Raw genomic sequence first — 27948 nt, 5'->3', positions numbered from 1 at the left:
ACGATGGGATGGGCAGGGGGCTTGGGGACCCCCCAATGCGGATCTTCCTCCCCACAAGCCGCAGGGAATCGCTCCAGGGATCGAGTGCTGCATTTCTTTCATCCCAAGCCCACCTTTCCCTCTCCTCTCTCTGCCTTTCTCATCCTTTCCCCAGTCCATTGACCCCTCTCAATGTAATTTGGGTTTCCCAGTACCTTCCCCCACACTTTGGGGGTTTCAGCCCTCTCTTTTTCCCCACTCTTGCCCCTTCCCAATCATCCCTCCAATCTCCAACCCCCTCCCCCATGCTTGGATTTGGGGGTACCAGGCCTCTCCTGCTCAGTCTGGGTGTCTCATCCTTACTTTCACAAAGTTTGGGAAGATCCTAGCAGATTTTTTTCTGGGAGGAATCCCTGAGTTACAGGATTTTTGGGGTGTAGGTTTGAAGGGGGAGAGCTCTGTCTGGCATTTCTTTAACCCATGGTCTGCCGGGAAAGCAGAAAAACGTTTCCCATTCCCATCCTTTCCTCATTTGGACTGGTTTGTGAGCTGCTTTCTTGTTTCCTTTGGTATCTGTTCTCATCTATTTGTCAACAGCAGTTTGAATCATTTACTTTTCCACAAATTCTGCCTCCTTCTGCTAATAGATAATGTGATCCCATCCCATGGTGAAATGTTGTGTTCCTCATCTGAGTGGATTGGCTGGGAGGAAGGTCAGGAGCTGGAGCTGTGTGGTTGGGTGTTAATTCAATGACATCCTGTAATCTGATTATCCCATTGAAATGATTAATGGTTTCTCTGGTATCTGATATCACTTTGTTTGGGTTCCAGGATATGGTCCATGGTGTTGCAGGATTTGTTCTGGTGGCCATTCATCTTTTCCCCACTTTTGGGTGCTCCCTCCAGCCAGGGCTGCATCAGTTGTCAGCTTTTCTCTCATTAAATCATCACATACTTGGATTCCCAACTGATTTCCCTGAACTTGTGGTAGCAAATAAACCCCAGTGGTCTGATACACCCTATATAACATAGACAGTGACAGCACATGTTGGAGTGGGGACAGGGATGATTCCCCCGCACTTGTTTTAGTGAAGTTTTCACAACATTCCCCATTTTCTGTTTTCCTTTGCAGCTTAACCAATTTCTGCTGCAGAGTCAGATATCCTCACAATGGCTCTGCCTTTAGCTGTGCAAATTCCATCTGTGCAAGCAGGCAGAGCTTGGGCTGAGGGGCAGAGGGAATTATTCCAATTCCTCCTGCAGGCAGGAAGCCCCTGGGCCATTGTACAGGCTTTGTCCCATCAGTGTTAATTTGCATTTCTAAAGCTCCTCTCCTGACTGCCTGGAACAAAGCTTCTCTTCCCAGGAGGCCATGGGATGACTCACATTTGCCAGTGCCACAATGTGGTTGTTTTTTGTTTTGGTTTATTTTTTTTACGTTACTCTAATAAGTGTTTATGAGATAAAGGGTCACCTTTAATGCTCTTCTAGTTTTTTCAGAAACAGCCTAAATGTGAACATTCAAAAACCCATACAGAAATTTTGCCATCACTATGAGCCAGGCACAAACATTCCCAAAAAAATTTCAAGGCAATGAAATTTTTCCTACTTCTCTCTCAGCCTAAAAATTTATTCTCCCTGCCCTGGCCCAAACTGAACTGACAATATAAAATCAGGATTATTAAAAAAAAATAATCTAATGCTGTAATCCTTTCACTGAAACTTTGGAAAAATCAAAAACTCTCCCACAATGTCTTTAGTGTTAGAGAGTCAAGGCACAACGTGTTTCTGGCCTAGGATGTGCATCAGAAATCATAAAATCCACACATAGGCGGGGTGTGCAAAGAAAATCATTCCATGACACATGAGTTTGACTAGATTTTTCCTAAATTTACACAGTCTGACCCCATAGAAATCCATTGGTTTAATGTTCATTGGTTTGAAGGTGTGGAGTTGTTAGGATTTGGTTTCCTGTGGCACCCAGATTTCTGTGCCTGTGATGTGAATTAGGTGGGCACTCCTGGATTTCCTGCTCAGCCTTTTCCAGACCAGGTGTCTCCAGCTGTGCCTGGGGCAGTGTCTGGGGGAGATGTTGGTTGATGTTTGCTGCTGGGTGTTGATGTTTTGTTGATGGTCGTTATCTTGGTGGGGAATCTTTTGGGCTATTCCCAGTCTGTTGAGATGTTAATTTAATCTCTGCTGAGTGCTGGCAAAGAAACATTAAAATTCCTTTCCCCAAGACAAAAGGCAAACCTAGTGTGAGCAGAGAAATAAGATTTGAAGCCATTTTAAAGTTGGTCTATTTTGGCAGCAGCTAATCCCAGGCAGGGCAGAGTGTGAGTGTAATTGAGAGGCAGAGTGGAATTGTCCCGGTGCCTTCCCCAGCAGCTGTGGCGAGGGCAGGCACAGAAAGGGCTGAAGCTGCAAGAGTGAGAGCAAGGATTGTCCCGCAGTGGCTGGAGATGGCAAAGGAGGGTGGCCAGGCCGAGGATTTGAGCAGAGGATCTGTGGGCAGGCCCAGGGGCTTCCCCCGCTGGGGAGCCCTGGCTGCTGCTGCGTTGCCTTCAGTGCAGGCTCAGGGGTGGCCTGTTTAATATTCCCTTCCAATTCAGATTTCTGAGTCTGGAAGAGCCATGGCTGGGGCATCAATCATTTTATTTTTTTCATTTTGTTAAGTTTTGTTCTCTTTCTTATGTCCACCCCATAAAATTGAGAATACCTGGGAGTAAAATGTCACACAATGTTCTGGCGAGAGGAGAGAATCCTCAATCCACCTCCTACAATTCCCTGTTAATCCTAAGAATTGCTGCAGTTCCTTCTTAGTCCTAGGGAACATTATTTCTGAGATTCCCTGAACCCTCTCATGGTCAATGCAAGACAAAGCTTCAGTCAAAATAGTTCCCAAATATTTAACTATTTTCTCTACCATTTGCCCTTTTTTTTCAGATACTCAAAGCCGCTTTTTAGCCTGAAAATGAAGCCATTTCACAGAGGCTTCCTCTACCTCTTCTCCTTGTCCTCCTGACTGGATCAAGTCATCCACATCCTGCATTAAGCCAGTCCCTGGGGGTGAGGTCAATTCCTTTGATATTTCCTGCAAGGCTTGCCCCAATCAGGCCGGTGCTTCCGTGCATCCCTGCAGAAGGACCATCCATGTCTTGAGCATTTTCCCTTCTACCTCTTGTTGCCAGCCCAAGGCAGAATTCAGTTTGCATCCTCTGGAAGTGGGCAGATCCCCAGAAAGCATCTTTTGCATCAAGTTGTGAATGGCAGCAGTGTGAGGAGGGCCCCTGGTTGAGGATGGTGTAAGGATCTGAGAGTGTGGGGTGCCTCGGTTTCATCATCTCATTTCTTCTTCTTGGGTCCTGCAGCATTCTGTGGATTCCATTGGATTTCTTGTTTGGCAGTATAGGAGCATTCTAGGGAGCCATCCCTGGCTCCCCAAGCCGTGCCTTGAGCAGGACTCCCAGACAGGCTGTGAGCCCTTCCTTCCCTCCCTTGGAACAGGGGATTGCTTTTCGACACCTCTTGTCCTGGTTGCTTGAGGGAAATTTGGAGAGGCTCCATATCTAATTTTGCCAATTTCCCTGGGGCTGCCCACACTTGTGGGTTCACTTCAGCCTAGGCTCTGCCAGACATTTGACACAGAGGTAGAACAGAACCAGCCTCTGTATCACCTTTTGCAACATTAATTTTCATTCCCCATTTAGCCATCAAATCCCTTCCCTAGTAAATTACAATCACAATTGTGAGCAAATAAAAATTCCTGCATTTCAAACCTATCCCCCCCATCTCCTAATAGTGGCTGAATCAAACACACCCACTCATCTTTCCCACTTAGTGCCTTAGTTAAAATATTCCTTAACAATTTTCCCCCCTTAGGTGTAAGATTCCGAGTGGATGGAGAGGCCCCTGTGTCCATCAGGAAAGGTCTCCTCTGGATCCAGAGCCACCCTGGATGTTCCCAAGGGCTGCAGTGTGGTGGGTCCCTGGTGGAATGGGAGCTGTGAGAGCGCTAAGAATCCGTGTCCATCAAGGGCTGGACTTGCTGGTGCTGAGGGTGCTCCTGTCTGTGCTTGCAGTGTCCTTGTGCCCTGCAGCTGGAAGGCTGATTCCTTGCCAGGGGCTGTTTGGGTGGGCTGTCCCCTGGCCAGGAGGGCAATGCCTGTGCCAGGTGCTTGTGGCCGAGGGTGTCCCCTGGGTGCAGGGGCCCCCTTGGGCCCTGGGCTTGATCCCTCAGGGGCTGTAGGAACTGTGCCCTGGCCTTTGCCTTCAGCTTGGCCTTTTGCTCATCCCTTGCTGCATTCAGCTGCTGAGCCTTTGTGAGCAAGTGCTGCAGGGGCTTCTTGTGGCCCTGCTGCAGCCCCCCTCAGTGCGTGTGGGTGCTCATCGTGTGGCAGCTGCTGAGCTTTCTGCAAAATCCTTCCTTTCTGCAGGGACCCAGCACAAAATGCTTAAAAGATCATGTGGATCCTTGCAGGTCTAATCCCCATTTCTGAGCTGTTCCTTCCTGGTGCTGGCTGTGCTGAGGCTCCCCTCCCCAGCCCGTATCCCAGAGCCGGTCCCTGTCCTGCCGCAGTGTCCAAAGGCGGCCCCCCCGGCAGGCAGGGCCGGCAGCTCCACGGGGCCGGGCAGCGGCCGGGGCGTCCCGCAGCCTCCTGGGGGCCGGGGGCCACTGCCGGCCCTGCCCGGGGGGTGCTGGGGTCAGGCAGCGCCCGGCGCTGAGCCCCGGCTGCCCCACAGCCCCGGCCCGGCCCCACAGCTCCCCACAGGCCCCCAGCCCGTGCTCCCGGTGCCGCAGCTCTGCGCCCGCTCCTGCCGCTCCCAGCTCAGAGAAACCCCCTGAAATCCTCACCTCCTTCTTTTCCTGTCCTGGAAAACTGGGATACAAAGGATCTGAGTCAGCTGGCAAATTCTGAGGATAAGGCCCTTCTGAAAAACATCCCAATCCTCAGTATTTTTTTCTCTTCCCTTTCTTTTCCATCATCCTGTTTCTTACCCCATAGATTGCTCCTGCTGCTTCTTGCCTTAACCACATTCCTGCACACTCCCCTTCAGCCAATCCCTTCCCAGCACACCAACACCATCCATCCCCTGTTGTCTAAATCCCTTCTGGACTTCCCTTATTGCCCCCCTGGGTGTCCATGTCCTTAATTCCCTCTGGGAGAATGTGCAAACGACCTCCACATGCTCCCAAGGGACCCTTGAGAGATATTTTGGGATCCTCATCTCTTTTGCTGGGACCCCATTCTGGCTTTCCCTTTTGTCCCCTCCCTGGGTGCCCTGCCATGTTTACTCCCCGAAGATGCCACTGTAGTCACTGCTGAGATTTTCAGTGCTCTCTCCCTGCTGACTCTTGAGAGCCCCCCTGATCCGTCCCTCGTCTGTCTCCTGCTCACTCTCGGGTACCCAATCAATCCCCGGTGCCGCCGCCAGCCGAGGGAGCCGATCCCCCAAACTGGGTGAGGCACCTTCAGCTGCACTCAGTGCCCGCCGGCCCGGACGGTGGAAGGAATTGCGGAGGAGCCCCAAGGTGTGTGGAAAAATTGACATCCCCAGAGGTTTCTGTCCACAAGGAAGAAAGAGGAGTCCTGTAAAAGTAATTTCATTTATAAAAAAGGGTGAGGCCATGGGACAATTTCCATGGAGTCTCTCCTGTTTTTGGCAGACACAGCCTCCTTTTCATCCTAATTTTCTTGGTCACATCTCCCTCTCCCTTTCCCCATTGGCTGAAGTACTGGAGAGGTACAGACTTCCCAATGCACCTCCTACATACCCCCTTGATATGCACCCCACTTTTGTATAGCTAAGGATATTGATGGCTGTGTTAAGTCTTTGTTGTTCTTCTGGAAGTTGATGAATTTAGCAGGACCTTGGCTGAGCAGCAGTCTGTGTCATCAATTAATAACATTTTGTGCAGCTGATGGCTCCTCCTGTCACTTCCTTATGTCCACGTCCCTGGCCCTATGTGCAATGAGGTTGACGGGATCAGTTTGTAAAGAGCCTTTGTTGTTGTTCCTTTGCTGGGGTTCCCCCGTTTTGGGGCCATCCCCCCTGGAGCAGGGTGTCCCCCCTTGGTGCAGGCGCAGGGCTCAGGCAGGGCTGAGCCAATCAGAGCGCGCGGCGCTGATGACTCATCAGTGTCCAGGCAGAGCCGCAGCTGCCAGCGTTCCCCAGCTGGAGCCCAGCTGCGCCCCTCCCCCCCGGGCCTTGGCGCCCCCCTTGAGGGGAATTTGGGGAGGTGGGAGGGGGGAGCGCCAAGGCCGGGCCCCCCCGCGCTGTGGTGGCGGGAGCGGCTGCAGTGGGGAGCGAGTGCGGGCGGAAGCGGCCGAGAGCCCAGCGCTGCCCCAGGCCGAGCTGGCCCAGCTCCATCCGTGCCCCTGCGGTGGGATGCTGTGGGACTGGGGGGGAAGAGGGAGGCGGCAGTGGGTGCTGGGCCTGGGGGCAGGAGGAGAAGGGAAGGAGAAGCAGGGCTGAGGAACAAAATGGTCAAAGGATGCACGTGGAAGGAGAAGGTGGGATTGTACAGGAGGAGAAATAGTAGGAGGAAGTGGAGTGTGAGGAATAGTAGGGACACAGGAGGAGGAGGAGGAGCAGGAAGAGGAAGCAGGACAAGGTTCCACCCTCCCTGTATGTGCAGTCCCGGGAGTGTTGCCCTGGAGGTAACTGGGGAGGGGATCCACGATTTTGATGAGGCTGAATCTTGGTGTTTCTTAACTTCATTGGGCTAAATATTGGTGCTTTGTTTTTTTGCAGGGGCTGAATCTTTGTATTCCGGAGGGGGTTTTGACTGAATTTGGTGCGTGGGTACTTTTTCATCATTGTTTTGATGTTTGGGCTGAATCTTGGTGCTTTGCTTTGTTACAGACACAAGATGCCCAATGAATTTCTGAGATGAACTTGGGCAAGGAGAAACCCTCAGCCCAAGGCGCTCTCCTCTCCTTTTCCTCCTAACCAGGAATTTTCCTTCCCAAACTGTGTCCAGATGGAAGAGGTGGAGGAAAAGCCCCAGAGATCCCACACAAGGAGGGTCTGCAAACCCAGCCCAGGGAGCTGCAGAGAGGAAAGATCCCCCCAGTGCCAGGAACACGGCCAGAGATCCAGCCAGAGCTCAGAGCTGGGGAAGAAGCCCCACAAGTGCTTGGAATGTGGGAAGGGCTTCAGAAAGAGCTCCCAATTGATCGAGCAACACAGGATCCACACTGGGGAAAAGCCCTACGAGTGTGGGGAATGTGGGAAGAGCTTCAGCCACAGCTCCAGCCTGTGCAAACACCAGACGATCCACACTGGGGAACGACCCTATGAGTGTGGGAAATGTGGGAAGAGTTTCAGAGATATCTCTGACCTGATGAGACACCAGGTGATCCACACAGGGGAACGGCCCTACACCTGCTTGGAATGTGGGAAGAGCTTTGGGTGGAGCTCCAACCTGAGAAAACACCAGCGCATCCACACTGGGGAGAGGCCCTACGAGTGTCCCCAGTGTGGGAAGAGGTTTCAGCGCAGCTCCAGTGTCCTCCTACATGAGCGGATTCACACAGAGGAGAGGCCCTTCCGCTGCCCTGACTGCGGGAAGGGCTTCAACCGCAACTCCAACCTCACCGTCCACCGGCGCATCCACAGTGGGGAGAGGCCCTACGAGTGTCCCCAGTGTGGGAAGAGCTTCTCACAGAGCTCTGAGTTGACCAAACACCAACGGAGGCACCAGTAAGGGAAGCCCTGCGAGTGCCGCGAGTGCGGGAAGAGCTTCGTGCGCTGCTCCAGCTCCATCCCCCATGGGAGGATCGGCGTTGGATGATCCCCAGTGACCCCCGTTGGGCAGAGCCCTGGTGATCCGTGGTCCTGGTGATCCGTGTTGGGAAGACACCTGGCTGGGAGGCTCCACATCTTCCTGGCTCCCTGTGGGCACCTGGATGAACACAGGGGAATGAAAATCCAACAGGATACAGAATGACAATGGGAACTGTTGACTTGATATCCTCCAGAACCTTTTGCCCCTGCTTCAGGAGCTGTGTGGGCAGAGAAAAGGGGATGACACCGGGCTTGGGGGGCCCCGAGGGGAGCACACTCGCTCTCTGGGAGAGAGGACACGACCCCCGGGACCCCCCCTCACCTTCCTGCACAGGCAGAAGCCGAGCCCCATCTCCAGGAAGACGAAGCCCAACACAGAGACTCCAATCCCCATCAGCATCTTGCTGTGGGCAGCGTTTGACAGCATCCCTGGGGGGTCTGCAGAGGTCAGGACCCCCAAAACTTCTCACAGACCTCCCAAGCCCCTCCAAGGACCTTTCCAATATCTCCCAGCCCACCCAGGACCCTCTGAAACCTCCTTTGGAGTCACTGATTTTAAAAAATCAGGTATTTTAGAAAAATTGGAGATCTTAGCTAGAGATAGGCCTTGCTGGAACTAGTTAGAGTTAATGATTGAGTGAGAAGCAGGATTTGAGATAATGAATCTTAGACTTAGGTAAAAAATTCCTTTTCATTGTATGTGTGTTCAGCTGTGCTTATAATGAGAAAAGAGAAACTGATAAACGGGTTCAGGAAGATCACAGACCTTACATCTGGAAACCCATTTAAAAGTCACAAGGGAGGAAACTGGAGTTGTACCAAATGTCATTTGTAATGTCAACCATTGTAAAGGTAGAAAGGTGAGAGTGAGGAAGAGCGGTTTTCCTTCATCTCTTGATGACCCCTCCTCACCAAAACGACCCCCTCCTCAAATTAGGGAGCCCACCACGCAGGCATAATGACTTTTTAAACTCATTACCATGAATTTTAATCCAAAGTGGAGCATGGGAGGTGTTAGCATTATGAATATGTATTAGTATTAATATGTATTAGTATTTTGGATATTTAAGACTTTGGTAAATAAATAGACACTGGAATCTTTTGTCAACTTGCAGTGTGTATTAAGGGGATGACTCCTGCACTCACCCAGTGCTGTGATTAAACATCCACTTTGTAACTTTAAACTGTTGGAGAGGTTTTTTGTCCATTAACAGATCGATGTTGATACTGAATCAATATCGCAATTTTTTTGTTAAATCACTGCCAGTCTCTTCCCAGCCTCCCCAGGACCCACCAGAGCCCCTCCTGTTCCTCTCAGGATCCCACAGCCCCCTCCCAATTTCCCCCCACTGCCCCAGAACCCCCAAACCCTCTCCCAGTCCCTTCCCAGCCCCACCAGGACTCATCAAGGCTCCTCCCAGTCTCTTCCCAGCTCAACCAACCTCATCCCAATCCCTGCTTTCCAATCCCCAATCTCCTTCCAGCTCCTCCAGGCTCACTCAGATCCCTCCCAGTGACACCCAGCACCCCCAAACTCCCTCCCAGTGTCCACCAGGACCCCCAGAACCCCATCCCACCCTCCCCAACATCCTTCAAACCCCTTCACAGCCATCCTGAGCACCTCAATCCCTTCCCCAGTTTAAACCAGGCCATCTCAAACTCCCTCCCAGTTCCTCCCAGCACACCCCAATCCCCCTCTGGGCCCCCCCAGTGCCTCCCCCGCTGCCCCCGGCGCTGTGGGGGCCGGGCCGTGCCCCAGTGCCGGCTCAGGGGGTGCTCCAGGCTGACGTGCTCCACCTGGCAGCTGGAGCTGAGCCCGCATTGCCGGGGGCGGTTTCCAGCAGCACCAGGAGCTGCTGGCTCCAGTCCCCGCTGGGGAGCACGGCAGTGGCCAGCACGTGGCCCGAGAGCTGCTGCTGGCCCTGGGAGCAGCTCAGCTGGATGTGGGCAGGGGAGAAATCCATCAGGGAGCAGAGCAGGCAGCCGGGGCCGGGCTGGGAGCTCCAGGGCACCAGCGAGATGTACACGCCGGGGACATTGGGAGAAAACGGTGACAGACTGGGATCAGCTGGAGGGGAACTGGGAGAGATGGGTGAGAAGTGGTGTGGCATTGGGAGGGACTGGAAATGGACTGGCAGGGACTGGGGTGGCACTGAAAGAGATGAGAGTGGATACTGGGACACTGGAAGAGAGTGTGGAGGTTGGGGAGTGAAGTGGGAATGAACTCGGAAGAGACTGGGAATGGGCTAAAAAGGAGTGGGAGGGACGCTGGGGCCTCAGGGCGGGACTGTGGTGGCACTGGGCGGGACTGTGGTGGCACTGGGAGGGACTGTGATGGCACTGGGCGGGACTGTGGTGGCACTGGGCGGGATTGTGATGGCACTGGGCGGGACTGTGGTGGCACTGGGAGGGACTGGGAATGAAGTGCGCGGCACTGGGAGGCCGAGTCCAGTGCGGGGCTCTCGGCTCTGTGGATCTGCCCGGCAACTGATGAGTCATCAGAGAGACGCGATCTGATTGGCTGAGGGGCTGCAGATCCACGGAGACGCGAAATGGACCCGGATGTCATTTGGGGTCACTGGGATGGACTGGGAGAGGCTGGGATGGACTGGGAGAGCCACGGGAGCCATTGGGAGGGACAAGGGGCCCCGGGGATGGGCAGAAGGAAGGCTGAGGGCTCTGGGCTGATTCCCAGGGAGGTTTGGAGGAGCACGGCCGGTCCTCTCTCTGTGCCCCGAGAGCAGCGGCCCGGACAGAAAAGTTCAGGAGCGGCAGGAGGTGTTTCTCAAGATTGATTTCAATCCTCATTCTCCTGGTCTGATTTGCTCAGTCCTAAGTTCAGTTCATTTCCCCATGTCGGTCTGTTGTGCCCCTGATGGTGATCCCTGAGTGACCTCTCCCTGCCCTTGTCCCGACCCACGAGGACTTGGATTTCGTTCAGTTCAGTGGAATTCGTGGTAATTTGGGAGGAGCTGGAGCAAAGCAGCTGGAAAGCACAGTGGGCTTGAGAGGGACTGAACCAGGGCAGGAGTTGGGGCTGCCTCGAGTGAGCTCTCACAGTGTGAACCTTCATGGGGTCTTTCTAATGGAATTTTGTTGAAGTTTGACATTCATTATTAAAAAGCAGAGTCAGAAGTGGAGCTCTGCTTTCAGCTTGAAATGCGGGGATGGAACGTGGGCACTGGGACTTCCGTAACCTCAAGTTGTTCCTTGATACTGGACACTTTAGCTTTGGCAATCTGAAGCCCTTCAGCAGCAATGTCTCTGCCACCCCCTGGTTTCTGGCTCAGACCCAGCTCGGAGCTTGGACAAGGTCTGGGCTTTGTCCTCTTGAGCTTCGGGAGCCTCCCGGGAAGCACCAGCCCTCCCCAGCCCACCCTTGGTAGGACTTTTTCTTTTCTCTCTGCTGACGATTTTATCCCCAAAACTGCCGTGGGAACGTTGTATCCAAGCACATCCTCCAGCGCTGCACTTTCCTCCTGTGAATTCCCTGTGCAGGGAATGTGTCTGTGCTTTTCCCTGCTCTGTTGACTGACAAACAAACCTGAGCCTGTGGGACTGTCAGAGCTCCTTCATGCAATGAAATCAGGTTGTGTTGATCATGGCCTGTTCTGGAGGAGCTTTTCTTGGTGTGTCTTGTGCTGCTGGAAATGACACAAGAGCCAGGAGGGAACAGAAGCTGCTGCTGCCCGTTGGCTCAGGGCCAGGGAACCAAGTTGTGCTCCCGTGCAGTTGGGCCCTGCTGGAAGCAGAGCCGCCTTTCCCTTGAGCAGCTCAAGCTTGTGACAGCTCCAAACAGGAAACCTCAGCAGAAAACTCTTCCTCCAAACTCAGCTGCTTTCCCTCCTGCAGCTGTTTGGGAAAGAGCCTCAAAGCACAGACTCTGCTGGGAGCCATTGGTGCATTTCCTCCCTCCCGGCAGCAGCAGCTCCTGAGCCCTTCACGGGCTCCTGTCCCCTCCCAAACCCTTCAGCTCCCTTTGAACTCTCAGCAGTCACTAACATATGCATTTCTTTCATATTTAAACTGCATTTAAACTTCTCTTTTTCTCTCCTCTCTATCTGTTTTAATCTCCTCTTTATCTCCTTTAATCCCATCAGCACCAGTAGGATGGGGATGGAGTCTTGGGGTGGGTGTGGGATGAACTGAGGATCCAGCAGAGAAGGGCAAGGCAGAGGGGAGAGGACTCAGCCAACCCTTCTCCTGCTCTCTCCTCCCCCAGGGTGCAGCTAAAGCAAGTCAGACTGGAAAGGATCCCACAAATGCTGTGTTCTCCTCCCTCTGAGCTTGGCTGGGGATCCTCAGCTTCAGCCTGGTGCAGTGGCTGAGATTCGCTAATTTGAGTTTTTTGGCTAATGCACTAAATAATGTGGTGGGTTTAGCGCTGGCTGAAATCTCCAGGGCACTTACTTATTTCTCACTGTGAGATGTGGATTAGGAGAAGGGCAAAATAGGCTTAAAACTTAGAAGGAATCAAGAAACTTTATTAACCGGAGTACAAGAATAAGAAACTAGAACAAAACTTTCAGAACATCTTTCCTTCCCTGACTTTTTCTTTTTTTTAACTGACAATGTAGAGATAAATCTTTGGATGTTAAAACAGTATTCATTATACAATAGTTTTTCATTAGTTTTTGTAGGGAGAGTAGTTTCTTTTTGTTATGTCATGGAGAATTTTTTACAACAAACAGGTTTTGTGTTTTTTATTTTTACAAATAGCAGCAGCCTGGGAAGAAATTTTGTTATTGTGAGAGTTTTCTCATTTTTACACCCCTCCTAGAGGTGTGTCTATGGGTTATGAATTCATGGGGTGTTATTTTAAGGATGAGTTGTTTGAAGGCAAATGTTTTCTTCATCTATTTTTGTGATCATCTTTGGGAAGAGAAGTTTTCTTCTTCTCTCCCTGGGGGCAAAAGGCATTTTATTGTTTTTATTTTTTTTCTGTTCAACCTTTATGGGATTATAGTTATTTTAAAATTTGTTTGATTTCATTAATGGATGCTTTTGTTTAGATTTACAGGTTGATTTTTTTTTTTTTTTACTTTTTTCATGAATTAAAGGAGATATTTTCATACATCATTGCTTATTTCTATGGTTTTACTAAAAGAATATTTTTGTTTCAATTGCCATTTTATAATTTCTTTTCTATCTGAGGTTTGACTTTTTTTTTTACTGGCTTTGATGTTTTTATGGTGGTTTTTTGTGTGTTGTTACTCTGTCCTTTTCTGTCCCTGGAGAGATGAACAAGGTTTGTAGGTCTCATCTGTGTATTGAAAGGGTTAATATCTTACCCAGGCTCATAATCTTCCTAGTGTTCCAAATAAATAGTACTGTGAGGGATACATATCACAGGTGAGCACCCACTGCACAATCTGCTTTGGATTAAATCCCATCTCCGTCTTCATCAGCTCACAGTCACTGTGACACTATTCCTGCATGGAAGAAACAGGCTGGGATGGCCCTTTCTGCTTTTGGTCCTTTTATTGGCAAATGAAATATTCTATTTGAAAACCTTCAAACCCTGGAGTTTCTTTGTATTTTCACCTGCAAATGCTGCCAGCCGAGGTTCCCAAGTGTCTGGTTCGTGTTTGTGTGCACAGAGCAAAGGTGTCAGCCTGTGTCCCTGGCCCGGGTGTCTGTCAATGTCCATTGAAGCAGACGGCTGGAAGGGGGCTCTGCCCGCCCTGCGCTGCTCCGGGGCTGGGGCTGGGCTGGCAGAGGCTGCAGAGCGCTCTGAGAGGCACCGCCTCAGCCCCGGCCGCCATCTTGTGCATGGTGGCACCGCCTCAGCCCCGGCCGGCATCTTGTGCACGGTGGCACCGCCTCAGCCCCGGCCGGCATCTTGTGCACGGTGGCACCGCCTCAGCCCCGGCCGCCATCTTGTGCATGGTGGCAGCTCTGAGGGCTGTGCGAGGGACGCTCTTCCCCAGCGCTGTTTCGCGTCCTTTCCTTGCCCAGGATGGCATTTGGAAATGTTTCTTCAGCCCTATTCTTAAAAACGAGATTCACTTAATAAATTATAAAAAAGAATTTAATATAAACAAAAAGACAATTAGGAGACAAAAGAAATAAAGCAAAGGGTTAAAACGGCCGGGTGCCCTGGCGGGTTGCCAGGAACACACCTGGTATCTTGGGAATACTCTTTTTATCCCCCCCTGCTGTGAGGATTTTATGCATATTCAAACATGTCCCCTCCCTGGTTCCGCCTTCTTAGATCATGCTTTTCCACAATTTTTTTATTTTCTGTTGTTCAGCATATTTTTTGCTGGTCATCATTATTCTAGCTGGTCAGCATTATTTGAAGTTTGGTTTCCTTTCTTTTGCAAATGGTCACTTGTTGATAACCATCTGGGCCTCTCATCCTTCCTTTTGAGGGCAGCTGGCCTTCACATCTTCTGCTGATAACAGTTTGGGCTCTATTGTTCTCCTGATAAGCAGCTTTGGCTCAACTGTCCTTGCCCTCTGGGGTTTCCTTGCCTTGTACCTAGGAAATTCTTTTAAGCTTAAAACTTGTTAACAAGAAAAAAGTACATACATAGCTAAAAAGTATTTAACATATAATATTCATCTGCGAAAGCCAATATCACAATACAAATTTATAACAAGTTTTCTGAGAAGAAGATGAAGTTTGAGTGGTTTTTTGGGAAGCAGGCTTTGAGATGTAGAATCGTGGTGAGTTTTCTTTTTAGTCTGCGTAGTTTTTTTTTGGGAAACCAACATTGAGATGTATGGTCCTGGAGAATCAGATCAGGTCGGTATCAGGCGTTAATCACCGGGTCGTTAGAGCGCTTATCTTGCTTGGGTGGACCCAGCTCTTCTCAGTATTATCTTAATTGCTGGGTCATTCTCTTGCAAATTCCTGGTTTTCCAGCAGCTGCTTTTGCAATCTTAAGTTGCTTGTGGTTTTTGTTTTACATAAAACATGCTTTTATACTTGATTTTATACAAGTATAAAATACGCTTTTATACATGATTTTATATGTGTACAATAAAACGCAAATTATACCAACATATATTACACAACCATACACTCCACTGCCCAAACCCTGTCCCTGTTCTCTTACCCACACTCAAACATGCGTCCATTTTTCACTCACACGTGCTCAAAACACCATGGGTTTTTGTGCTCTGGGCATCCCATCCTCGTTGCCAAGAACATCATGGGTGCTGGAAGATGCCCGTGCACAAAATTGCAAAGCAAGTCTTATTTTATTAGTTGCTGTTGCAAATAATACCTACAAACCCCTGGACTGGTGAAAAGCCACTGAGCAGCGGCAGGAGATGGAGCATGGTGCTCCAATGGGAGGGGCAGGCAGGCCATGCACCTTCAGGGCATGCCCTGCATCAAAAAGGCGTGCATTTTGTCCTTCTTGCCTCTCCTCTGCAGAACCAAGCCTCCTATCTTCTCCCCTGGACTGGAATTTTCCCAGTTACCATGTCATCTCACCCTTGGCCAGTACAGGAGGTAAGGTCACCATGCCAATAACAGCCTCATTGTTACTGTTCCTCTTTCACAGGTTAACTTCCCATCAATTGATCAATCCGTTGTTCCTCTTAAGGGTCAAATTCCCAGCAGTCGACCCATAAGGTTTCCTTCAAAGTCTGTTCTTTGTCATCCTGTTGGTGTGCACAACAGAGGACCAAATACGGCAGGGCCTTAGACACAACTTTGCTCCCTGACACACACAGGCTCCTTGTCCCACTACTGGCCTTCAGTAACACCTTTAACTCCACAATGCTGTGGATCCGGGCCTTCAGCACAGGGACCTTTCCAGCCTGATCTGCGCTCCTTCCTCTGCGTCTCTGCACAAAACACGGTGCAGGAGAGAACGGCAGGAGGGGCCTGTGTGTCACAGCGCTCTGGATTTGTGACCCTTCAGCTCCACAGAGATGCAGGTTAAGTGAAAAAGGCAAACTGTTTATTAACAGGGATGAACTGGAAAGGGAAAGAAGGGGATGGGCACAGTCTGAGGGCTGGAGGGAGCTATCTACAGGCTGGGAGAGGGCTGAAGCCCCGTGAGAATCCCACAGGCTCAGCTGTGCCAGTTGTCTCCAGTGGCACTGGGAGGTGGTGTCCTCTTCAGTGTCTCCTGCTGCTGTTCTTGGGACACTTGTTTACTGGCAAACTGAGCTTGGATATTCTGGTTGCTGTGGGATGGAGCGGTGTCTTTCCTCGGGGCTTCAGTGGCTGGAAGAGAGAGGAGGAGAGGCACGGTCAGGGCATGCATCTGCAGGGATCCTAGGAGACATTCCTCCCAAGGACATTCCACCTGGCTCTTGCAATGGCCACAAGAGAGGACCAGACAACAGGATCAGCCAGAAGGTGCTGGCCACAGCTCCCACCCATGTCCCTGAAATCTCTCTGCTCTCTGCCCACACCGCCCTCACCCAGACAGGGAACGAAGCACTCTGCAGCTGGGCCAGGGATTGCAGCTCCCTGCCCAGGCATTGCAAGTGCCCCCCGCCAGCCCCCAGTGCCAGCCTGCTGCTCTCACTCACCCTCATTGAGGGTCTGCAGCTCTTCCTTGTGCGCCCTTGTTCATGAACATCCTGACCGTGCCTGGGAACACAGAGCCTGTCAGGGCCCCAGCAGCACAGCTCCCTGCCAGCGGCGCTGCCAGCCCTGGGGCCACACGGCCTCCCGCCCCGGCAGGGCTCAGCCCGGGCCCTTGCCGCATCCTGACTCAGCCCAAGGGCACGGCTGCCAGAGGCCGGCAGCAGCAGCCCCGAGGGCAGCCGGGGCTCCAGGGCGCCGGGCCCGGGTGCCGCTGCCGGGGCAGCAGCCGGGGCTGGGGCCGAGCTGCGGCGGGGCGGGGAGGGAGCCCGGGCTCGTGGCTCACCGATGAAGCTGACGGCCGCCTCTCGCAGGGGCTCCTGTGGGCTGTCCAGATATGGCAGGGCCCGGCTCACCTGCTCGGCCGCTCGCCTCTCGTCCTGTGCCAGCTGCAGAGAGCGGCAGGAGGGAAGGGTTGGTGCGGGCTCTGCCCCTCGGCCGGGCGCTGCCTGCGGCCAGCCCCGGCCTCCCGTGCCCGCCCAGCCCTGAGGCCCGGCCAGCAGCCCCACTGGGCTGGGGCTCTATCGACACCCGGCTCGGGGCCACAGGAGCCTGGAGAGGAACCCGTGTGGCCCAGGGAAGGGAGCAGCATGTGGGGCACAGGCTGGAACCCCTGGGTGCAGCACTGGGCCACAGCTGCCAGCCCCACACACTGAGCACTGGGGCCAGGGAGCTTCTCCAGGCTGAGGCTGGGGTTTCCAGGCCGTCCTTTACCACACATTCGGCGATCTTCGACAGATCCTCTGTTGGCAGCACACACAGGAGCTCTGTGTTCTTCAAGAAGGTGGCAGCACAGTGCAGGGTTTCCCGAGAGGCCTGGAGAGATGCAGAGATGGCATTGCTGCCCAGGGCACAGGAGTTGCATCCCTGTGCCAAGGCCAGGAGGAAGCTGCAGCCTGGGAGGCAGCAGAGCAGGAAGCAGCCGAGCCCCCTGCCAGAGATCAACCAGCATCACCCAAAACCTCACATCAGCCACGCGCAGGTTCTCATCGTGGCAGTGCAAAATGAGTGGGAGCAGGCTCTGCTTCACAATTCCCTCCATTGCCTTTTTTCCCTCTTCCACTACCAGGTTCATGGCCTTGCAGAAGAGGTGAATGGAGAGCACCTGCACGTGGCTTTTGTCCTGGAGGAAAGAAGGAGGAAAAGATCTCAGCGCCAACTTCTCCAGCCCACCTGGGCAAAGGCCTGAAAATCCACAGGACCAAAGTTTGTGTGGGCAGTAGCCAGTGCCCGTGGCCGGGGCACAGAGCCTTACATGGTCAAAGAGAGGCACAAGTGGCTCAGCAATCTTGGGGGCAGCATTCCTTGATAAACGAAGATGTTTTCTCTTGAGCAGATTTGTGAACACAGACAGAGACATGCTGACCACTTCTCCGTCTGTGTCACTCAGCAGCTGCAGGACGCTTTTACACAGTCTGCGTATAGATCTGGCCTGTGTGGAACACAAGGCTGTGCTGGGAAGCCCTGAACGGCTGCAGTGCCAAGACCACCCTGGCACTGCAACCCCACCCTGCTGCTGCTGGGCCCAGAGGCCAAAGGCCTGTCCCAAAGCACTCAGGCAGGTGAGGCAGGAGAGCTGGGAGCAGCTGCCTCAGCTCCTGAATCACAGCCAGCCCAAGGGGCTGCTTTGCCCAGCACAGCTTCAGCCGCTGCCCCGTTCTCACCAGCGAGGGTTCCTTGCTGAGCACCACGAGGCCTCTGAGCGCCAGGCGACGCCTCTGCCTGCACTCGCTCTGCAGCTGCCTTGACGTGATCTCAAGGACACAGTACCCACAGTCACTCAAGTTTAGGCAATCCAGGACCTGAAAGGCACAGGGCAGTGACAGGGGAACCAGCCGGCAGGAGCCTGGAACTGCGCAGGGCTGGGCCCAGGCAGCAGCACAGGGCACGGGCACCGTCCCAGGCAGCTGTGGCTATGCAAGGGGACAGGGCTGGCAGGCAGCTCAGCGAGGTAGTGCTGGCCATCAGGCTCACCTCCACAAGGAATGCCAGGGAGGACAGATCCCAAGGTGCCTCCTCCCTGATGAGCCTCCGGATAAATTGGTGTGCGACATGGTAACACAAGGGCGTCAAGTCATGGCGCATCACCCTGGAAGGGGGGAAATGGCACCAAGACAATGAGGTGGGGGGGCAAACCTCTCCCAGGGATGACTCACGGAGATCTGGCCTTTCCCCAGCATCCCTGGAGGGACTTGTGGGTGTTTTGGGACCATGGGGCTCCTTCTGGGCACCCTCCTCTCAGACTTCTCCAGTCTGCTCAGCCATCCCTCAATGGCAAAGCCCTCTGGCCAGGACCACAGGGACTGTGGTAGGGCACCCTGGGCACAGGGCACACATTTCAGAGGCAGTGGTGAGAAGGGGTCTCACCTGGCCAACAGACCCACGGCATAGTGCTGGGTGTCAGCACGGAGCAGCGTTTCCCAGCCACACTTGCGCTCCATGGCCATCAACTCATTGTCATAGTGCAGAAAGCAGAGCAGAGCCTTCATGGCCTGCACTGCAAACCTGTGTGCAGAGCAAAGCCCAGGTCACATTGGGTGAATTGGTGTCAGCCACAAGGGCATGGGAAGGACAGGACTGGCACCTGTTGGGTTTTTTGGGAAGGTGGTGTTCCTGCTGGCATGCTCTCCAGAAGTTATCAACTTCTGCTGGCATCAGCTGTGTGGTGGTGAAAACGTGCAACAGCAGAGCCGTAAAGAGAGAGCTGGAATAATGCATCATCGCCTCATGGCGCTGAGGCACTTGCAGAATCACCCAGAGCACCAGAGTTGCCTGCAAAAGAAGCACACCAAGACAGTGCTCAGTGCCAAGGCGTCCATGGGGCAGAGCCCAAGGGGAGATGCAGGGGGAACAGCGGGCCTGGTGCCCCCTGGGCCTGCCCCTAGCCCAGGTTTCAGCCCAGCCTGAGGCAAGGAGAGGATGAAGAGCTGCTGGAGAAGTGACCTAGGGGACAGTCAAGGCCAGTTCCACAAACTCACAGCCAGAGCAAAAACGTCCTTGTTGTCCTCATCAGAGGTGCAGATGCTGCAAAGTGGCCAGTTCTCCATCACATGGAGCAGAGTTGGCAGCACCTTCTCCATTGCTGGTCCTGATGAGGCTATGGTTTGCCACATCACTGCAGCAGCTCTGTGGGATCAGAGCTCTGTGTCAGGGGTGTCTGAGTCACAGAGCCATGCCCTGTGTAGCTGTGGGGTCCCAGGTGACAAAGCCCCAGTGCCCTGAGGGGCAGGGAGGGAGCATTGGCAGCAGCCTCAGGAAACAGAGGGGCCCGAGGCTCCTGGAGCTCTCTGCCTGTTGGGCAGAGCCCATTGGACAGGCTGTGCAGGGCAATGGGCCCTAAAGGCCGGTGAGCCCTGAGCTCTCAAGGCACGTGGGCCCCATACCTGTCACACGATGGGGCACAGCGCAGGAGGGTCAGCACCACATCGTCCGGGTGTTCTTCAGCCAGCCTCACGATGTTAGTGGCCAGCCTGGCATCCACCGTAACGGAGCACATAAAACACTGGTGAATGCTCCGTACAATAGCTGGCACCTAGAGTAGGAATGGGGAAGACTTGGAGCGCTGTCCAAGGCAGCAGCTTCCCCAGCTTCTCCTAAGAAGTGCTTCCCTTCCTGCCACACTGTGCTGGCCTCAAAAGCTGAGGGGGCCCTGTGGATGTGGCTTGAAGGGGCACACGATCATGCCAGACCTCCAGTTCTGGCCCCTGGCTGGCTACCTGCTGGTCAGAAGGAACACCCCCCTTTCAAAAACATCCGTATTAGGTGCGTGACTCACCGTGGGAGGGGGCGTAGTGTCAGTATTTGTGATGCCCTGAGTCCCTCTGGTGTTTGGAATGGCCATGTCCTCAGTCAGTGCCACATCAGAGTTTGCCCTGGCATCACTCACCGCAGCATCAGAGTCTTGTGAGGGCGCAGCTGAATCTGGGCTGACATCAGGCTCTGCCTGGAGCTCGGTCAGCCCCGAGTCAGGCTCAGCTGTGCCCTCAGTTCCCTTGGGGCTGATCTTTCTATGCCGAATTGGCAGGAACCGGCGGAACCTCTGTGCAGAATGAACAAAGGACAGGGAAGAGAGGCATGTTCCAAGGAGTGCTCCATGTGCAGAGCTGGGCTGAGCAGTGACAGCAGGCCCAGCCCAGGTGGGGATGGCTGCAGGTACCTTCAGCATTTTGCGGAAGCAGCCACGGGCAGGCTCCTGCTCTTGTGTCCTGTCCATGGCTGCATCTGTCAAAAAGCAGCCAGAGCTGAGGGGCTGCGGGAGAGGCCGGAGAACACAGCCCAGCCCTGCACTCCCCAGGCAGGGACAGCCCTGGGGTGGCTCAGGGGATGGAGCATGGCCACTGCCAGGGGTCAGACCCAGCCCATATTCCGTCCTGCCCTTGGGAATGTCCACATGGGATGGGATGGGATGGGATGGGATGGGATGGGATGGGATGGGATGGGATGGGATGGGATGGGATGGGATGGGATGGGATGGGATGGGATGGGATGGTGCGGGGCCCAGCTGGCTGCAGCTTCAGCCCTGCGGCCCAGCTCTGCCACTCACCATCCTGCCCTTGCTGGAACTGCTCTGGCTCTTCAGGGTGTTCTGCTGGGGCAGCTCCAGGGTCGGTGTTTCTGTTCCGTCGGAACACTCTGAATAGCCTGAAGAATCTGCCCGCCATGACAAAATCGGGCCTTGGGAGCACCTTCTAAAGAGATGTCAACGGAAAGCTCCGGCTCACCAAGACCCACAGTCTGCTCACAACGTGAGCTGTAGGAGTTATGCCTCAGAAAAGCTCCGGGTCAGGCACTAACGAGTGGGCTGTGTGGGGGCTCCTCACAGCACCACTCTGGCGTGTCCTGTCCCGTCGCATGCACCAGGCACTCTGGTGTGCTCTTGTCACCGCCAGCTCTTCTCCATTCCACCGTTCCATTCCACGGTTACCAGGCTGTGCCGTGTCACTAACGGCCCTTGCACACTCTGCCACCTTCCTGGTTCCGCCCCCATCCCCCCCAAAGTGGCCCAGGATGGAAGGAATCCCTTGCCCAAAGTGTCTAAGACAGCCTGACAGGATCTTTAGGAACAGCTCCAACCATCAGCAAACGCTGCCCTGCTCTGCAGGCTCAGGGCAGCAGAAGGAGCCCCCAGGGCTGCCGAGGCAGCTGCAGCAGGAAGGGCACGGGGCCTTGCACAGAATCTGTACAGGGGCCTGGCAGCACTGAAATCAGCAGGTGTGGCAGAGTCCCCACCGAGGCAGACCTGCCACCCCAGCCGAGCCCTGGCAGTGCTGGTGCCCTTCTCCTGCCCCAGAGACCTGTGCCCCTGGGGAGCTTCTGTGCCAGAGGGCCAAAGCCAAAGCCCCGTGAATTGGGGGCTGGGCTCCTTCCTTTGGGGTCTTGGCAGGAGCTCGTGGAGCTATTGCTGGCCACTCCTGCTATCTGTCAGATGATGTTGCTCCTTCCTGGAATGATGTTTTTCATGGAAGGGGTTTGCAGTAGCACAAAAACACCATCAGCTGCTGAGTTTCCCAGGATGGCTAGATTGTACAGAGGCACTGTCCTGTATCAGTGGGATCTTCTCTGTCTTTTTCTGGGACAAACATTAGCCCAGTCTCTGATGGTCAAGGCTCCAGTTGCTGTGTGTCTGTCTGTGTTACAGCTGATGCAAGGCAAACATTTCCTCCAGAGTCCTGCTTGAACAGTCACAGAGCTACATCTATTTTTACATTAGTAATTTTTACATTAGTAATTTTAATTTTTTTTTAAGTTTTCCAGAGCCTGCTGACTGTTTTCAAGGTTTTCTCTCTGTCCCCAGTGCACATTCTCCAGAAATTGTGCTTTCACATCCTTTTGCATTTATTAAAGTTACCTGCAATGACCAGTCAATCAAAGCCCTGGGAAAACTTCAACTTCAAGGTGAAACCGGGCAAAATATTTATCTCCCACATCTGAAGCCATGAATTGCCAAGTACTGTCCTCAGTACACCTGTAGGTGTGCTGATGCCATTTCAAAGCGGTTGCCAATGAAAACAAATTTTAATAGTTTTGTAGTTTCCACATTGGAATTAAAATCCTTGACTAGAAAAATCACATGTCAAAATTTTTAAGACTCTTACAAACCAGAGCTGTCATTCTCGCCTTGCATTTTATAGTCTCTGAACAGTCACAGAAGGTTTTAGTTCTAGACAGTACAGAAAAAGTCCTTGGTGTTCAGCTATACTTTTATATCAGCATATACTCCTGATCATTATTTTAGGCAGGAGCAGCAAACTCAAGAAAGAGCCAAACAGGCTGTTCCTGTGTTCTCATGTCCTGAGTCTCTCTCTCTCTGTGTCACGACGGCGCCAAGGCCGCTGTCTTGGGACACCTGAGTGTGGAAGGCGAGCCCGCCCTCAAGCACGGCCATCCAAGTCAGTCACGGGCACAGGCTGCAGCTGAAGCTGCCAAGCGTTGCTGTGAGGCTGGCAAGTCAAGAGAAAGCCATTGTGGCCAATTCTGCTGAAGCCTTTTGCCAAACCAAAGGCAGCTGTGCCCACAGCCTCCCCCTGTTTGGCACCCGGCTGCTGCGGACGCCTCAGTGCACAGGTGCCGACGTTCGGGGTGCTGCTGTTCCTGTGCCCACTCTGCTGCTGTTCCTGTGCCCACTCTGCTGCTGTTCCTGTGCACACTCTGCTGCTGTTCCTGTGCACACTCTGCTGCTGTTTCTGTGCACACTCTGCTGCTGTTCCTGTGCCCACTCTGCTGCTGTTTCTGTGGGCTCCAGAGCCGCTTGGGCAGCAGTGACTGGGCAGCCCTGCTGGAGGAGACATCGCTGCCCTCCCCATGGTGGCAGCAGCTCTCTGGGCCCCGAGCTCTGTGTCAGGGGGCCCTCGGTCACAGCAGCGTGGCCTGGGCAGCCGTGAGGGCCCGGCCTGGCCACCAGCCCTGCCTCTGCCCACTGCCCCTCATCGCAGGCACCCAGTGGCCATGGCCTGGCAGCACCCCCCTGCCCTCCATGTCCCCAGCCAGCCCAGCCTGGGCACCTTGGGCTGTCCCCACCCTCCTGGAGGGGTGGTGTCCCAGCCTCGAGGGCTTCTGCTGCAGGCCTGGGAGACTTTTTGGGGAAGCGCCAGATCAGCCGGGTGTCAGGAACCAGGCGGCTGCACAGGGGCTGCTTATGGCCTCTGACACCCAGTTCCTCAGGTCTTCCCACCACCCCGGCCCCTCAGGGGCCTCCTATCCACTCGGAGCCTCCTGCCATCCACTCCCTCACACATCCCCCTTGTGCCTTCCCACTGCCTTGTCCCGTCAGGGCCTCCACAGCCCCTCATCCCTTCATGGCCTCCCAGCACCCTGTTCCCTCAGGGTCTCCCCCAGCGCGGCCCGGCAGCAGCGCCGCAGCCCCACAGGAGCTCCAGAGGAGCTGGATCAAGAGGCACCTGGGAGCCCTCAGCAGCCCAGCCAGCACCACACGGGCACGAGGACACAGATGGCACTTCCTGGCTGGGACAGGGGTTCAGCAAAACCACCAAAGGCCAAGGGGCTTCTGGCCATTTTCCCTTCACCACTGCACACCCCAGCAGGTTGCTGAGCACAAGCACCCTTTTCCCTCTCTTCCCCGATATCCTGCGGACCTTGGGCAGCAAAAGAAAGCTCCTGGGAGTCTGTGTATTTATAACATATCCTATATTTACATACTAAACAAAAACAAAAATAAGGAAAGAACAATTTTGAAGAAAAATAAAATCCTGGCTGGCTCAGGTGGCCCCAGCAGACAGAGCCTCCCAGATCAGCTCTCAGCAGAGCTCCAGCAGCGCATCCAGTCAAGGCCTGAGAGATGAGACCGTGTCCTCTGTGCCATGTGGAGCTGATCTTGCAGGTTTCCAAAGACGGATTATTGAGTTCTCTCTACTGCCTAGAGGATACAATGTTTTTGAATTGCCAGGCTTCTGATGGCGGGGCTGATGTTATGTGCCATGTCTTCAAGGGCTGGAAGAGAGGAACAGAGCTGTTAGTGTTCTGGAACACACATAGTCACGGAATGATTATATGAAGGTGCTTTATTGAAGAGCTCTGGGTGTCAGGGGTACACATACCCAAATCTGACCCATCTTGGTTTTGAGCTGAACATGTTTTATACTCTATCATAACATAATAACATAATAACTTACATATTAATTATTAAACTTCCATTGTTCTATTGCATGCATTGTTTTTACCCAGGCATGGATTTTTTGTGATTCTCCCCAGCCTCCTAACATTGTTCCTCATGTTCTTTAAACAATAATTATATCTAATCACATCTAACAATTGTATCATTTATCATCTACTGATTACACAGGTGCAGTTTCACCTGATCTTTAGCAAGCACAAGGCCTAACATTTCCCAGGGCCTACTTTTCCCTGGGCTTTCCAAACCTAACTTTCTTTCTATGTCCCCGAATTTTCTAAGATTTTAAGACCTTTTACTATCATTCCCCCCTTTGAAAGCATTTTCACTTCACCATAAGTGCAAATGTTTTTACTTGATAGAGTCCTTTGTTTCTGAGTTTATACTTGATGTTCTTTGAATCCTTGATTGATGTAAGCATTGTCCTGGATGTTGCCTGGAGAACCAGAAGATGGTGGGGGTAGATCTTGTGTCAGTGCCTTTATTATTTTCTGGTTCCGGGACGTTTTCTTCTGTATTTCTCCCTTGAAGATGCTGTCAACTAACCAAATTGCTAAGAATACAATTAGTAAGATGATCACATTCTCAATGATAGATTTAATCCATGAACTCACATTCCACCCTAACCCTTTGAAGATTTTGCCTGACCAACTTGTAGACAAATCCTTTTGCTCTTCCTGTGCTTCGTGCTCTATTTGTTGCAACTGATAGATGTCATATTCTACATCTGCAGTCACATTTGGGATGTGGACACAACAATGATCAATCCATCCCTTTAGAAAAACTCACACACTCCATGCTCTTTCAGGAGTTGTAAATTGTAATTGTACGTTTAGTTCTTTAAATCTTTCCCGGGTGACTCTTGCTAATGTATCTACCTGACCTGTAAGTTTGTACATTTCTCTCTTCTGATAGTTTGCTATAGGACCAAGCAAAGACTCCAGGGCCCACCTAAATTTCACTTCACTAGAGGGTTCTTGCCAAGTGTTATCTTGATTCTATTCCTATCCTAATCTTCCCTAGCTATGCCTGTGTCTAGCCACTGAGTTAATTTTGCCATTGTTAGCATCCGTACCGAGATTAATTTTTGCTTTAGCAATTTCACCAATGCCTCTGCACCCCAATGACATTTGTTTTGTTTAATTTGTAGAACTTCTCTCATTATCAAGGGGGTTAACACTATTTGTCTGTGCAGTTACACACCACTCTTCTGAATCCTTTTGTGCATTTAGCAAATGTCCCAATTTCTCATCTTCAATTGAATATTTCAGTTTTGGAGGCAAATTAAATTGAGATGCATTAGTTTTTAAAGGTATCAATGCAATTGTTGTTTGCACTTCTTGAGCAATCTGTCGAGATGTCCAATCTGCTTTTCAATTTTCCTCACAAATTTTGGAGTTTCTTGATTGGTGTGCTTTGCAGTGTATAATTGCTACTTCTTCAGGTTTTTGTATTGCTTTTATCAATTGCAAAATTGCATCTTGATGTTTAATGTGTGCCTTGAGAAGACAGTAGTCTTCCTTCTTTCTACAGTGCTCTGTGTACATGCACCACTCCAAAAGCATACTTTGAGTCTGTCCATATGTTTACCCTTTTCCCTTCACTTAATTTTAGTGCTCTGGTTAAGGCAACCAGTTCTGCCCTCTGGGCAGATGTATTTGCTGATAATGCTTTTGCCTCCACTATTGTACTGACTGTTGTTACCACATATCCAGCGTATCTGGTCCTGTTCTCCACGAAGCTGCTTCCATCTGTGAATAGCTCTCACTCTGGTTTCTAGAGTGGGATGTCTTTCAGTGTTGGAGTCTGAGATACAGACTGTGTGCCCTTGGTTTTTTTAGTTCTAGGATTCAAGGAAACACTGAATTTCATATAATATGAAATTCATGTGCATGTTTTCATGGTGATACATGAAAACAAATGCTAAAGTTAGATAGGAAAGGTAGGTGTGTAGATTAGAAAGTTTCTTAAATCACTGTGTGAAAAAGTAGTTTAGAGAACAAGAGACAAGATGGAGGATTTAGGGTGTTGTCTCTTGTCCTTCTTCTTTCTTCTTCATGTTCTTCTCCTGGGGGTTTTTGGGTAGTAGTAGGTTATTGGGTAGAAAATGCCGCAGTGCAGCACACAGGTGTTGGGTCATTGGGTCACTAAGGAAATTAGCTTGGTTGGCATCTGTTAATTGGGTAAATGGACATATAAAAGACCTTGAAGAAGATCTTTGTGAGCCATTTTACCCCTTTTCTATCATAGTGCACATAACTCCTTGTACCTTGTAATGCTGATAAGAAAAAATAAACAACTGAGACCGAATGAGAGAAAACCGCCTCCCTCTCATCAATCTTCAGTTGAAAGGGAAAAAGAACCCAAATCTAAAAGTCCAAAATGAGACAGTGAAAAATGCAAAAACAAGATAAAATCTGTGTTTGTGGCACATCCATATGTTAATGCTGCCTGTTACAATCACAGTAATTTTATAAAAGTATAAAAAAGATCCCAAAGAAAGAATTAGACAAAATAAATAAGTAGTGTGAACAGTTGAAACAGCAGTATAGCAACTGAGATTGGCCAACTTTAACTAAAATCATTCTGTAGGTTTAATGCAAGAAGTAGTTACAGAATTAAAATTATTTAAATATTTAATTTGTGAAAGACTTAAAATAGCTAAAAAAATAGCTGTGGGAAAGTGAGAGTCTAGCTCCAGACCAATTTTTAAAATGAAATCTTACTCAAACTTCCAAGACATTAAAATAACCTGGAAGATAAATTTTGAATCATCAAATAATTAAAACAGTTTGTATCAGATAATAATACTAACACCTGGCCACCAAAAACTCCTGCTGGATATTAGAGAATAACAAAAAGAAACTAATTGTAGGATAACCATGTTGGTTTGTGCTGGTATAAAAGTTCTGGAGCTAACCCTTACCAATCCATAAGTGACCTAAAATTCTATTTGGAACAACCAGGTACAACAAGTAACAAATGGAAAGCCCCTGATAGAATATATTAAATTTGTGAGCAAAGAGCATATAGTGAATTACCTCAAAGGTGGAGAAGAACCTGTATCTTAAGAGTTACATGACCCTCCTTCTTCGAGGTCCAGGAGCAATATGTTAAGAACACCACTTTATGAAACATTAAAAAACAATAAAAGAGACTTGAACCTTGACTTTCCAAAAGCAAGAAGAAACCAGAATTGAAGACAAATGGCCTGCAGAGAGATGACCCAGCCACTTGAGCTGCAGATGGATCTTAGAGATATAGAACCCAAATCTATCTATTGAATCAGTTCATAAAGCTGCAGACAGTAGTTAAAGTTGTTTCAAACCACACCTCTACTGCCCTAAAGCTGCTGGCCAAGCAACATTCACAAATGTGAGCATTTGTTTATCAAAACAGAATTGCCCTGGAGTATTTGTTAGCTGAAGAAGGGGGAGTTTGTAGAAAGTTTAACAAATCTGAGTGTTGTATAAAGATAAATGATTATAGAAGAGCC

At 51.5% G+C, this 27948-nt stretch overlaps 3 protein-coding genes across 3 annotated transcripts in view; 1 reads left to right on the top strand and 2 right to left on the bottom strand.

The window, feature by feature from the left end:
• The window catches only part of LOC131588627 (zinc finger protein 239-like), a 369862-nt gene that overhangs the window by 181711 nt on the left and 160203 nt on the right, over positions 1–27948 (bottom strand). The window lies entirely within an intron of this gene.
• The window catches only part of LOC131588459 (zinc finger protein 239-like), an 88637-nt gene that overhangs the window by 20077 nt on the left and 40612 nt on the right, over positions 1–27948 (bottom strand). The window lies entirely within an intron of this gene.
• On the top strand, positions 5019–8875 carry LOC131588610 (zinc finger protein 239-like). Its single transcript, XM_058857560.1, has 3 exons — positions 5019–5512; positions 6736–6778; positions 6965–8875. The coding sequence occupies exon 3, from the start codon at positions 6965–6967 to the stop codon at positions 7688–7690; it is 726 nt and encodes a 241-aa protein (XP_058713543.1). The 5' UTR covers positions 5019–5512; positions 6736–6778; the 3' UTR covers positions 7691–8875.

This window comes from Poecile atricapillus, chromosome 26 (assembly GCF_030490865.1).
Source record: "Poecile atricapillus isolate bPoeAtr1 chromosome 26, bPoeAtr1.hap1, whole genome shotgun sequence".
Lineage (NCBI taxonomy): Eukaryota > Metazoa > Chordata > Aves > Passeriformes > Paridae > Poecile > Poecile atricapillus.
The sequence above is the reverse complement of the archived record's forward strand: the minus strand, read 5'-3'. Positions and strand labels throughout refer to the sequence as shown.